Here is a 14,206-nt window from a genome sequence, read left to right as displayed (position 1 = left end):
GTGCCCTTATGAATATCGAGATGATTAAATCTGGTACTGCTAACTACCATGTTTTTTGCAGCTGCAAAGTCTATCAGCCTCATACCATTGTCAGATGTTTCACTGTGGAGGCTGAATTTCCCGACTGTTGGGCCAAAGGTATTCTCCTTTCCAATTTTGGCATTAAAATCGCCTAGAATGATTTTAATGTCATGGGCAGGGCAACTGTCATATGTTTCTTCTAAGCGCTCGTAAAATATATCTTTGGTCTGTTCGTCCTTTTCTTCAGTGGGAGCATGAGCGCAAATAAAGCTGATGTTGAAGAATTTAGCTTTTATTCGAATTGCAGCAAGTCTTTCATTCACTGAAGTGAAGCTGGATACCAGATGTTTTAGTCTCCCACTAACTACAAATCCGCAACCAAACTCATGCTTTACTTCATGGCAACTATAATACAGTGCGTCACCTTTAGGTGTTGTTGTGAAGCCTTTCCCAATCCATCGTATTTCCTGTATGGCAGTAATATCGGCCTTGTACTTTTCAAGTACGTCTACCAATGCGAAGACTGCACCTTCTCTATAAAGAGTGCGAACATTCCAGGTGCAGATTCGCAGATCATGGTCCTTAAAACGTTTGCGGGGTTCGTCAACTTTAGAGGGGGTTGTTTTTCTTTTCTTTCGTTTTTTCATAGTATGCTGTTTTTTCTAGGGGAGAACGCGCGGCACATGTTAGCTCACTACCTTTAACGGGTGTTAAAGGCAGTTCCCCAGGTGAAACCAAAGGGAGGTCAGTGTCCACTTGAGATGAAAGAGGGACCAAGATAAATCCTGGGCTTTGCCATGTTAAAACCGGTCAGGACCGTTGCTTGGTATCTTCCATCCCCTACGTCATAGAGACTACCTATGGCTTAAAATCCTGAAACACCATTTTCCCTACTCTTCCTAATGAGATCAAGTGATGGATCGCCAAATAAAAAAATAGAAAGAAAGCCTTTGCTGAATTCCAAGGCCAATCATTTAAGTTTGGCAAAAATCAAATTGTGGCAAAGCGGGGCTCCAGTTTATTTATTTTGAGCTAACTTACGATCGCTATTGAATCCCATACATATTTTAGAAATCTCTGATGTTAGTTAAATCAAGCTCTGAAACACTGTGCGTCGCCTTGACTCTTGTCAATTTGCCTTTTAGCTGAGGCATCGTTGCCCATTTTCTTAGTCAACGTTGTAACTCGATGGGGGTTATCATGAACGGCAATCTTATCATGAACGGCAATTCTTTTTTCTCTTTCTGCATTAAGTTGCAACGGCTGAAAAACGAAACTTACGGGGGAAATTTCATTCATGATAACCCCCGATATTTTTAACTATGTCAATGGTAGAGGTAAACTTTTTCCTATCTCCAAAATTTGAATTGCACAGTGTCATTCGTCGTGATATGTTGTTAATGTGATAAATGTTCTGGTAAAGTACTCCACCCACTATCAAGCATGCTTGCCTTCTATACGCGTGTGTTTGACAAGTGTGCAGCAAAACATTCAAATCTTGAATTTTTCCTACATTCCCAAATGTTGAGTATGAATACATTATACTATCATTGTCAAGCAAGCACGATAGTGAGTGTGGTGCTTTAGGCCTTCCACAAAATATAAATTATCAAAAGGTCACGGTTATTTGTTTTTTAATGTGTCTAATATCTTGAGAACTAAACTCTATGGAATGCAATATTTATTTGAAACATTTATTGCAAGTAACATTAATTATCAAGTGATCGGTTGGTTTTTTTTTACTTAAATTGCCATTTTTAAATGCCTAGAGAGGAAAGATGTTAAATGTGCATCAAATATCTTTAATTGTCCATGCAGTTTAACAAAAAATTATTACAATTCCGTGTAAATTTTGTCAAAGTATTTCGAAATTAAAACAAAAATTTATTGCAACTAAATAATGACATAATTCTATTTGTTTTATCACTTTGTCTTCTTTTTCAAGCACGCATCGTTCATCAGTATGAGCATTTGCTCTATTATTCTAAGAGTCCTCATTCCTGGGCATTGCCAAATGAATGGCAAAGAATCTGTGAAAAATTCCCGGCCATAATACGTAATAAGGTAAAAACTACGCATGTTGCTTCTACTTGTAATGCTAATGTAAACTCGGCTACTATCACAAATCCCACTACTTATACTACTGCTCCCTACTCCTCTTATACCAATTTAAAAGCTTGTCCATCATTAACGCTACGTGTTGCTTGCAATAATGTTGCCGCACATTCAAGTACTACTACCAATACCACCACCACCACTTCTACTACATCATCAGCAGTTGCTAGCAACAACACAACCACAACCACCACCTCCTCTTTCACTACTATTATTAATAATATCAATGAAATAGATTCAAGATCAGTAGCAACAACAACAGCAAATGTCACTAACCATAATAATGTACATAATAATGTAAGTTTTAGTTTTAAACATTTAAATAACATCAACAACAATAACAACAACAATGAGGCTATACAGCAACAACAACAACATCAGGAACAAATCGTGGAGAAATGTATGGAACAAAATACTACACCAACAACCTCCAACACTCCAAGTCCATTTAAATTTAGCCCTTATGGCTCGGGCATGTCTTTGAACATAAAACGCAAAGGTTTCTTTAATCGTTTAACCTATAGCATCGATGAAGATGGCAGCTATGAAGCCATTATGAAAACTCCCTCCCCAGGCGTTGAACAATTACCGCCACCATCACTTACAACGACAATTGTGCCAACTCAAAATAGTCCCATAACAAATGCCAATGCCACCGTTACAGGAGGCAGTGGTCGCTTAAATAACATCCATTTAAATCGTGCATTAGTTTCAATACGCACGGGACCTATGAGTTCATCCCCGGTCTCGTTAAACGTAACTAGCGGTGAATTACCGCTACCACCACCACCCCAACATGAAGTGAATACTCGCCAACAATTATTAAATAAACAAATGAAAATTATTTCCGATATTATGGTTGAAAGTAGTAAAACTAACAGTAACAGTAAATCTTCAGAATCTCTTAAAATGATTACAGCAGCAACAACAAGTGAAATTAAAAATAATGACTCAAACGATCAGCAACAACAACAACACCAAGATGATAATGATGATGTGCAATTTGTTGCTGCTGTAGCATCGTCCACCACATCATCCGTTAATAACAACGATAATGAAATTAATAATCCAATAAAAAGCCCCCCGGCAACAAATCCAAATTCTCGTCCAAAATTAAGTTATGAATTTCGTTCATATTCAACGTGCGACTAAGTTGTGATCCTTGAAGTGTAACTGTTTTCTTCTGAAAAGTCCCAAGTTTTTTAAAAAATGGAATCGATTTTTTTAAAAGAAAATTTATAGTTATGAAAAAATTTATAAACAAGTGTAAGTGACCTCCTACACTTGATGAGCCAAAGTCATCACACTCTGTGTATTTTAAATGCATATCGATAATATATTTAATATATTTACTTTTCGCTTCCCCTCCCTTTAAGCTTGTTTTAATAGCTATTTCGTACAATATGTACTTTCGTAGTATTTTTTTGATTTTAAATCTTCAGAAATGTGATGTTGTATTAAACAATGCATTTTCTTAACGAAACAATCCGATATTTTTAGTGAGAAAATAATTAAACATTTAAAAATGTTGCCTATTAGGGCAAAGATCGTTTGTAATATTAATTTTAATTAATTTCTCGGCTTAAATTTCCTTTAGAGGCACCATAGGTAGTCCTTTCTATTCTGATTCCAACGGTGTATAACCTTTGTCCCGGAAATTTATACTCCCCCAGATATAGGCCTCGAAAGTTCCACCAAAACCCCAAGTTGGACTTAAGTTAAACACATTTATTAAACTCAGTTCGTGTTAAAAAGACGAAATTTGGTTCCGTTCCCGAGGATTGCATATGTCCATAGGAGAAAGTCTTAAATACCTGGCCAAAGGCCGGCTATATACAGGAAAAATTGAAAATTTAGGAGAAAATTTTGTTCCCGTTTCCGAGATTTGCATCTGTCCATAGGTGAAAGTCTTAAATCCCCGGCCGAAGGCCGGCTATTTAGAGAAAAAATTGAAAATTTAGGAGAAAATTGAAAAAAATTGAAAAAAAATTCTGTGACCTATTTCTCGGGAAGTGTCGACCGACCTTCCCTATATAATTGTATTCCTGTGTTGGGGGAGAAGAGACTTACCATTAATAATAAAATTTTCATACGATACGAGTTTAGTAAATATGTTTAACTTAAGTCTAGCATAGGGATTTTCCGGAACTTTCGAGGCCGATATCTCGGGAAGTATACATTTCCGGGACAAAAATTATACATCGTTGGAATCAGAATAGAATGGGCTATGTGTGGGGAAAATGCCGATTTTTTTCCGCCAGGTGCCTCTAAAGGAAATTTGTTCCAATTTCTCTTTGGAGTCGAACTTAATGACCGATGATTTTTTGCAAGTGAAAAAGAAAAGCCGAAGATTCGAACCCACTCAACCACCATTATGTGAACTGCTACCAACAGCGAAACCGGTCATATAATTGTGGTTGTGTGTCTTCGAATCTTCGGCTTTTCTTTTTCACTTGCAAAAAATCATCGGGTATTAAGCTTAACCTCCAACCAGAAATTAATTGTAATTAAACATATTTAGGGACCAGGAAGAAAAGTTTTCTACCATAGTTTTTTTTTTTTTGCATTTCGAAAATTTTCATTTGTATTCCATTTCCAAATCCAAACTTTGTCGAATTCGAACATTTTTTAATTCAAATCCGAATTTTGTAAAATGAATACATAAATTGAATACTCTACCAGCTGGCGGATAAATCTGAAATTGTTACCACAGGTAGATCTTTAAGTCCTGATTACAAAAATATAAGGCTTGTTGGGGGGAAGTCCATACTTCCCGAGATATGGGCCTCTGAAGTTCCGAAAATTCGCTTGTTAAAGCAAGAAAAAAATTTTAAATTAAAAAAAAAATTATTCCCGTGCCCTTAATTGGCTCCTGTCCATAGGAGAAAGTCTCAAACAATTTACAATTTAAAAAAAAATTTTCAATTTTTTTCCGCCGACTGGTAGAGTATTCAATTTGTTCCGTTAATTTTTGTTGTGGTGTTTTTTAAAATATTCCATTTGAAATTCTGCGTTTTATTCAATTTTACTTTCAAAATAATTCTATACTGGAACCTGCAGTTTGAATCGCAATAGTTTCATCAAAACCCCATAATGGTCGCTTATATATACTCTTCCCTTTGCTTCATTCTGATTGTCTGAATTTCATTACGGTGTAGATTAAAAACTATGCGGAAGACGTGGAATCGAATTAATTATTTTGATTGTAGACTTAATTGAAATATTATTCGAGACATGTACAAATTTGCAGCAATAATTCTACACCATTTTCAGATGTAAATCAAAGAATTTCCGTTGTAATTTTTTTATTTCATTTAAAATTGGAAACATTTCGCATGTAATTTGAGAATAAGAAAATAATTTATTTTTATTTTATTTTTTATTTATTTATTTTTTATACCCTATACCACAATGTGGAAAAGGGTATAATAAGTTTGTTTTCCCAAAAATTCATGTAACGCCGCGAAATATTCGTCGTAGACCCCTCATGTGGTATACCAAACTTCATATCTCGACGAGATAAAGCGATTTAGCGATGTGTGTCCGTCCGTCCGTCTGTCCGTCCATTAAAAATTGTAATCAAGCTAGAGGCCGCAATTATGGACCGATTGTCACGAAATTTAGTATGGAGGTCGGGTTTGGACCAGAATAGAACTGATTAGTTTTTGGCGATGATCGTGAAATGTTAAAGGGATGAAATGGACCAAAAACAAAATTTTTGCTCGATTTTGTAGCCGCTCTGTAGGTCGCAATAATAGTCCGATCGGCGCGAAATTTTAAACGTAGTTTTGGTTTGAGATGAAGAAGTAGCGTGCAAGTCAACGGTATGATCGGATAATATTTAGCGGGTTAAATTGATCAAAACTTTTGTGTATACATTTAAATAAAAGTTATCATTTATCAAAAGCTAGCCCGGAAAGCTAGTGCACAGGGATAGTGATATAGGGTATCACATGGTCGGCCCCGTCCGACTATTGTCTGTTCTTACTTGTTTTATTTATAATTCCAATTTTTTTTTAAATTGTAATTCGAATCGAAGACCTCATTGAAATATTATTCGAGACAAGTCGACAAATTTGCGACAATGGTTCTACTCCATTTTCAGATGTAAATCAAAGAATTTCCGTTGTAATTTGACTATTTAATTTAAAATTGGAAACATTTCACGTGTAATTTGAGAATGAGAAAATAATTCCATTTGCAATTCAAAATATTAAATTTGTAATTTGTTACATTCCATTTGAAATTCGAATTATTTTATTTATAATACGAATTTTTTTAATTTGCAATTCGAATTTTAACTTTTATAATTCAAATATTTCCATTTATAATTTGAATTTGAATTTCATTTGGAATTCTCAAATTACAAATGAAATAATTCGAAATTTAATTGGAATTTACATTTGTAATTTGTTACATTCCATTTCTAATTCGAATTTGAATTACAATTGGAATTCTCAAATTACAAAAGAAATAATTCGAAATTCAATCGGAATTCTCAAACTACTAGCGAAATGTTTAGATTTATTAGTGAAATTTTTCGAATTAGAATTGAAAAAGGTGTAGCCACATAGTTCACATCCACTTCTTCCTTAAAAAAGTTGCGCATATCCTTAGGTTATTTTCCTGGTTGATATCAACGCCCTCTCAAATTGGTATCAAAGATCTGTTCTGATGAAATGAATGGTTTGAAATATTTTCAAGAGAATAGACAATCGCAAAATCGGTCATATTTGTTTCTTTGATTCAATCAACATACCCAGCAAACCAATCGTACCGACATGTCTGATCCGAAATCGTAACGATATCTTAAGTTATATGAAGTGGTTGACATAATTTCGAAACGAAATGTCGGAGCGGCATCGTATCGATTTCGATCCGATTTCGTACCGAAATCTAAAGAAATTCCTTGGGAAATTGGGAAAGGAAATTTCTTTCCTACATTTGTTCCGAAATCGGAACGATTCGGTACAAAATCTGAACTATTTCCTACCAGAAAAATCGTTCAGAAATCGGAACGAAATCTGAACGATGTTGCTTCCGAAATTGTTCAGACGTGTCGTAGATCCGACATTTGTGGGCCGATTCCGTACAGCGAGGCGAGTCGTGTCGCGTTGCCAGTTGCAATTTTTCCATTACGTATGGCAAAAGTCGCACGACGACGTCAAATTTTGTCGCCGTAATGTTCATTTTCCGGCGACAACAAATTAGCTGTCGCCGTTCATTTTTACTAACGAATAAAAATAAAATAAAAATAACTTGTTATCGACGATTATTTTCTATCGCTGTACGTAGTGCATTTTTTAAATTTTGTCGCAGAGACGATAGACGAGGCGACATGACTCGCCTCGCTGTACGGAATCGGCCCATTGGTTTGCTGGGTAATATGGGTATTATAAACTCCATGCGTAAAAATGATTTAACATCACATTTCTAATTTTAAAACAATTACTTAATACATATTTTTAAGAATCGAAACAATTAGAAATTATAATTACAAGAACAACTTTATTCAACTGGTTTAAGCGATGATCCATGGGATATGCCTTGTTAACATTTTTTTTTTTTACTTCTTTAAAATGGAATGTCAATTTTTTTAAGTTTTGTGTTCGACCCACCCAACGTCGTGAGCTACAAAAATATAGAATTTAATTGAATTTAAAAGCTGTCCGTAACTTCACTTCAACAACATTACAAGCATATCATTTACTCCAGTGATTTTTGAGGACCTTCAGTACCCCAACCTAATTTGAAAGAAGTAATATATATTTGAATTAACTTCTTAAAAGTAACGTTTTATTTAAGGTGTTGAACACCATAATAGCATTTAACATATTTCTTGACATGATTACAATTTTAAATTGACTGGAATGTCGTTAAATTTTACTTTTGTTTATGTTTCGTTCCATATAAGGTGTTGAACATCTTTTTATCAGAATCTTAAAAAAAATGAAAACAGTTTTAGCTTAGTTCACAAGAGGTTTAGAACAACTTTTAATTTAATTTAAGTGTTTTTGTTTTTAATTCTTTTTTTTAATTGACATGAAATGTCTCTTCTCTTGTTTAACTACTAGTGTTGAACCCGAAAAATACAATTTTAATTGACACTAAAAATATTCTTGTTAATTTCAAAATTGAATTTAAAAAAACGTTCTTGCAAAACTCACAAAATATTTAAAATTAAATTTAAAATTTCTGAGAACAAATTTTTAAAGCCTTCCGAGAAAAGGATTTTTTATGTAATTATTTAAACTCGTTACATAAAAGTATGTAATAATTAGATTATACCATGTATGTGTATGTATGTTGCTAACATCATCTAGTCGTTAAACAACACTATCGCATGGATTATATTGAATTATTAATCCTTGGCAACCAAGAAATCAGAGAAAGCGAATCTCTTTGTTATTATTATTATTTACTCTATTTAATCTACAACAAAATTATTTTATATATAATCTGTGTTTTGGCTGTGAAACAGATTAATTTTTATTTTAACACAAAAATGAAAACAACAACAATCTCTGGAAAGTTGTCGAATCTCATTTTTATTTGTTTAAAAAATACAGTGTATTACAAATACCAAAAAGAAACAAAACAAAAAAAAACGTTATACCAAATACCAAAACTATATATCATCAAAAGAAATAATGTATGTATTTATGTAACAACAATGTACTTAATCTCAATACTACTATTAACTAACAACTTACTCTGTATTATATTCTTAATTATATTAATTTAAAGGTTAATGATTTTATTCCACACTTTATACCACACACTCGCACACACACAGGCAACCTATTTGCGGTGTGCCTGTGTGGGTCTGATAACTTTAGAAAGGAAACCAAAAAAAAGACACAAATGATAAGAAATTTTTAAAATTATAGCCATACATACACTCACTCACTCCTCCTACTCCTACCTACCTGTATGAAGGGTATTTTACAAAAATACTTTAAGTCGTACTTGGTAATAAAATGAAAACAAAATAAATTATCTGTAATAAAAGGAATATTATTAATATTATTTTTCTACATTCTACATCATGAAAAACAAAATGAAACTGGTTTTTTGGTTCATAAACTGTTTGGGTTTTTAAAAATGCTTACTCGTTGTTTTTTGTGTGGTTATGGTGGGTTAAGGGATGGCTACCTACACACGCTGCTCTCAGCCATGGTTGGTTGGTAACACAGGATAAAGGCTAGTAGTATTAATCATTCAATCCTTAATAACATAACATTCATCATCATTAATTGTTTCATTCATTTATGTTTAACCTACCCAACTAATCCATCATCGTCATCACCATCATCATCACCACCAGCACCATGTTGTCCATGTCCATTTATTCGAGCGAAGAGTGACTTACAAAACACATTAAAACATGCTTTTTGACTTTTATATATTTATGTATTATGCAACAAATGCTAGTCATTAACAATAATTCAAAATAACAATGAACGTGCTAAACATTTACATATATTTTGTGGGTATAAGGTAAGATTAAGAATTTGCTTTTTTTGAATTTTAAATATACATATATTTTTCTTGATTGATTATTTTGTTTGTAGTTTGTGACATTATTTTAATAATTTGTGTGCTTCTTTTTTTAAGTAGGCAAAAACAAAAGTTTGAAAATAACATTCGATTTGAAAATAACGGGCGAATAAATCACGGATTTAGCTGATATGGAGAAATTCAAATAATTCGAAGCGAATTTCGTCTATGCTGAAAATCCGATCTCAACCCATTTAGAAATTTCGGTAACATTAAAATTATGAATGAAAAGTTAAAATAAAAGTTGGCAACACAGTTGTTATCGGTAGAACTTTTCGAATACGCTTTATTCGTCGCTAACTTACCGAATAGGACCAACAAAAGCGTGGATTTATTTTAGAATATTTTTTTTTCAAGGACCGACAAAAGCGTTGTTTTGTTTTAGAATATTTATTCAAAGGACCAACAAAGCATGGATTTTTAAAGAACATTTTTTTAAAGGACCAGCAAAACGTGGATTTTTAAAAAATATTTTTTTCAGAGGACCAACAATACGTTGATTTTTTTAAAAAATATTTTTTCAGAGGACCAACGAAGAACATTTGTTTAAAAGAACAACAAAACATGGAATTTTTAAAGAATATTTTTCGAAGGTCTAACAAAACGTGAATTTTTTAAAGAATATTTTTCGAAGGTCTAGCAAAACGTGGATTTTTTAAAGAATATATTTCAAAGGTCTAACAAAAGTAGATTTTTTAAAGAATATTTTTCGAAGGTCTAACAAAACGTGGATTTTTTAAAGAATATTTTTCGAAGGTCTAACGAAACGTGGATTTTTTTAAAGAATATTTTTCGAAGGTATAACAAAACGTGGATTTTTTAAAGAATATTTTTCGAAGGTCTAACAAAACGTGGATTTTTTAAAAAATATTTTTTCAAAGGACCAGCAAAACATGGATTTTTTAAAAAATTATTTTTGCAAAGGACCAGCAAAACGTGGATTTTTTAATAAATATTTTTTCAAAGGACCAGCAAAACATGGATTTTTTAAAAAATATTTTTTTCAAAGGACCAGCAAAACGTGGATTTTTTAAAAAATATTTTTTCAAAGGACCAGCAAAACGTGGATTTTTTAAAAAATATTTTTTCAAAGGACCAGCAAAACGTGGATTTTTTTTTAAAAAATATTTTTTCAAAGGACCAACAAAACGTGGATTTTTTAAAGGACCAGCAAAACGCGGATTTTTTAAAAAATATTTTTTCAAAGGACCAGCAAAATGTGGATTTTTTAAAAAATATTTTTTCAAAGGACCAGCAAAACGTGGATTTTTTTAAAAATATTTTTTCAAAGGACCAACAAAACGTGGATTTTTTAAAGGACCAGCAAACGTGGATTTTTTAAAAAATATTTTTTCAAAGGACCAGCAAAACGTATATTTTTAAAAAAATATTTTTTCAAAGGACCAGCAAAACGTGGATTTTTTAAAAAATATTTTTTCAAAGGACCAGCAAAACGTGGATTTTTCAAAAAAATATTTTTTCAAAGGACCAGCAAAACGTGGATTTTTTTAAAAATATTTTTTCAAGGGACCAGCAAAACGTGGATTTTTTTAAAAATATTTTTTCAAAGGACCAGCAAAACGTGGATTTTTTTAAAAACATTTTTTCAAAGGACCAGCAAAACGTAGATTTTTTAAAAAATATTTTTTCAAAGGACCAGCAAACGTGGATTTTTTTAAAAAATATTTTTTCAAAGGACCAGCAAACGTGGATTTTTTAAAAAATATTTTTTCAAAGGACCAGCAAACGTGGATTTTTTAAAAAATATTTTTTCAAAGAACAGCAAAACGTCTATTTTTCAAAAAATGTTTTTCAAAGGACCATCAATGCGTGGATTTTTTTAAAAATATTTTTTTCAGAGGACCAGCAAAACGTGGATTTTTCAAAAAATATTTTTTCAAAGGACCAGCAAAACGGCAATTTTTCAAAGGACCACCAAAACGTGGATTTTTTAAAAAATATTTTTTCAAAGGACCACCAAAACGTGGATTTTTTAAAAAATATTTTTCAGAGGACCAGCAAGACGTGGATTTTTTAAAAAAATATTTTTTTCAAAGGACCAGCAAAACGTGGACTTTTTTAAAAAATATTTTTTCAAAGGACCAACAAAGAATATTTTTTTTTTTTTCAAAAGACAAAAAAACATGGATTTTTTAAAGAAGTTTTTTTTCAAAAGACAAAAAAACATGGATTTTTTAAAAAGAGGATTTTTTTCAAAAGACAGACCAAGAATATTTTTTCAAAAGACCAAAAAAAATACGGGTTTTTTTAAGAAGATTTTTTTAAAAGACCAACAAAGAATACTTTTTCAAAAGACCATCAAAACATGGATTTTTTTAAAGAATATTTTTTCGAAGGACTAACAAAACGTGGATTTTTTAAGGAATATTTTCCATAGGACCAAAAAACGGTTTCGTTAATTACCAAAATTATAAGCATTTTCATTTTATAAATTTTTGTCGGCAACTCAAAAAAATGTTACTCCCCGAGTACATAGTCATCGTTACGATACGATGATTGCTTTACGCCAAGTCTTGGAAGCCTTGTATATTTTCAAACCACAATAAAATTTACAAATCGTTGACTTGTATAAAAAAGAAGCACATAAATTTAAATGTCACTCTCTATTTTTTTTAATCATTCCTAGATTTCCCCATCAAATAATGTATTATTCCCTTTCTTTATTCCCCTATAGGACCTGCAAGATGAAAGCAATCGCTTTGACGGTGATAAATATTTGGAATTGGCGAAATCGTCTGGTAAACGTAATATCACAACAGCTGACGACAACACTGCGGATAACGATGTACAAGAAAACGAATAGAAAACAAAAAAAAAACAGAACTCATCCCATCCAATTCCCCCATTCTTTAAAAAACAAAATAACCTAGGAAATGAAATTATATTTTCGTAATAAAAATCGAAAATAAAGCAAAAAATCTAAAAATCAGGAGCAATCGACTATAAATATAGCGATTTTATACTCCCCAGTCCACCCATAAAATTTTCTTTTTGTGTTGTTTCGAAAATTTGTTTTTTTGTGCTTAGAAAGATGACGAAGAAGAAAAAACAAAAGAAATAGAAACTCTAGCAAAAAAACGATACAAACTGCAATAAAAAGCTAACTGAAATTAGGTTAAGTTTAAAACAAAAGAAAAAAAATTCGAAACTCTTATAGAATGCAATATTTATTTATATAGGATGATAATGTATACAAATAATCTACATACGAAAGATACATATATGATACATATGTTTAAAAAAATATATAAACGATAAACGTTTTGTAATGGAATTACTAAACTTTTCTGTTTGCTAAAAACAACTACAATCACAGGATCTTTTATAACATTGTATTTGATTTATAGTTTTGTTAGGCAATGTATTTTATTTATTTATTTTTATTATTATTATTTTTTTATTAAAACACACATTTTTATATTTAACAAAAAAACTCTAGAGATAACGTCTTGTTTTTCTTTTCATAATTAAATTTACTGTGCATTTTCTTAATCCACATTTTTCATTTTCCACATTTACTTAAAAACAAAACACATTTCTAATATCATAATGATGATGACTGCGTATTGTCATTACCATCAAAAATAAACGAATGCATGTTTTGTTTTTTTTTTTTTTTGTTTTTTTTTTACTTCATATCCAGCAAATTAACTAACAAAAAGTTTATTTTTTCTTTACTGCAAGTATTTCTACTTTTAGTTATGTATTTTAATTTTAACTTATTTTTCCTCCTTGAAAACTCCTGTCTGTCTCTCAGTCAGTAATCAGTTTTCTACTTGTCATGCACTTCCATTTATATACTTTTTTGTGTTTTTGTCATCTAAGTCTTCTAGTCCTTTTCAAACTCTCAAATTATTTTAACATCTTATTAATAATGGACATCAAAAATATATATTTTTTCAAAAACTCTAAAAATGTTGGCTATTTTTATTTATGATAGTTTAGGTTATTAAATCTGTAGTATTTTTATGGGTGAATACCGAAATGCAATGATTAACATGCATGCTTTGTACTTTGAACGCCCGGGTTCGGCTAAGTAAATCTATAAAAATTTATCACGATCTGAGCCTTCCAGTTTTAAACTTTTGCAAGGAGGTGGTGAACTTTGAACTTGATCTGCAAATATTTACTCCAGTGACAGGCAGTGTGCGGTTACTGAGAGCAAGTGAGCGTAAATACTGAATTTGAGATTTTAGCTCACTTGTTGTAAACGCACTCTGCCTGTCGCTGGGGCAAATATTTGCCTAATGTCATCTTACCTTCAGTTTTGATGAAATATTTTGTTATGCAATACTTGGACCATACTGGTTATAACAGTATGTGATAGAAGATGCTCCAAATGCCATTCAAAACTTCGTATATCGTACAGTGACTCAGAATCGTTTTTCCTGGTCAAAATTCTGTAACTTTAAAACGGATCGAGACAAAATACTTACTCTGCGTGCAGTTAAGATGCTAAGGGCCTCAAAACATTTGTTGGTTGAGGAAT

The 14,206-nt window shown here is 31.8% G+C and overlaps 1 protein-coding gene across 13 annotated transcripts in view; it reads left to right on the top strand.

Moving 5' to 3' along the window:
- mxt (Eukaryotic translation initiation factor mextil) overlaps positions 1-13,632 on the top strand; it is a 28,639-nt gene extending 15,007 nt beyond the window's left edge. For 7 of the 13 annotated variants that reach the window (XM_073964674.1, XM_073964680.1, XM_073964679.1 and 4 more), the window contains 2 exons: positions 1,967-2,085; positions 12,392-13,632. In XM_073964674.1, coding sequence (XP_073820775.1) covers positions 1,967-2,085; positions 12,392-12,520 — 248 coding nt within the window. In that variant the 3' untranslated portion in view covers positions 12,521-13,632. The remainder of the gene's footprint in view (positions 1-1,966; positions 2,086-12,391) is intronic. The other 6 variants (XM_073964687.1, XM_073964685.1, XM_073964681.1 and 3 more) reach the window with 1 other exon arrangement.
- The last annotated feature ends 574 nt before the right edge of the window (positions 13,633-14,206 follow it).

The sequence above is a fragment of the Musca autumnalis genome, unplaced genomic scaffold (assembly GCF_047663935.1).
Source record: "Musca autumnalis isolate F117 unplaced genomic scaffold, ASM4766393v1 scaffold_2, whole genome shotgun sequence".
Lineage (NCBI taxonomy): Eukaryota > Metazoa > Arthropoda > Insecta > Diptera > Muscidae > Musca > Musca autumnalis.
This window is presented reverse-complemented; position numbering and strand designations above follow the sequence as displayed.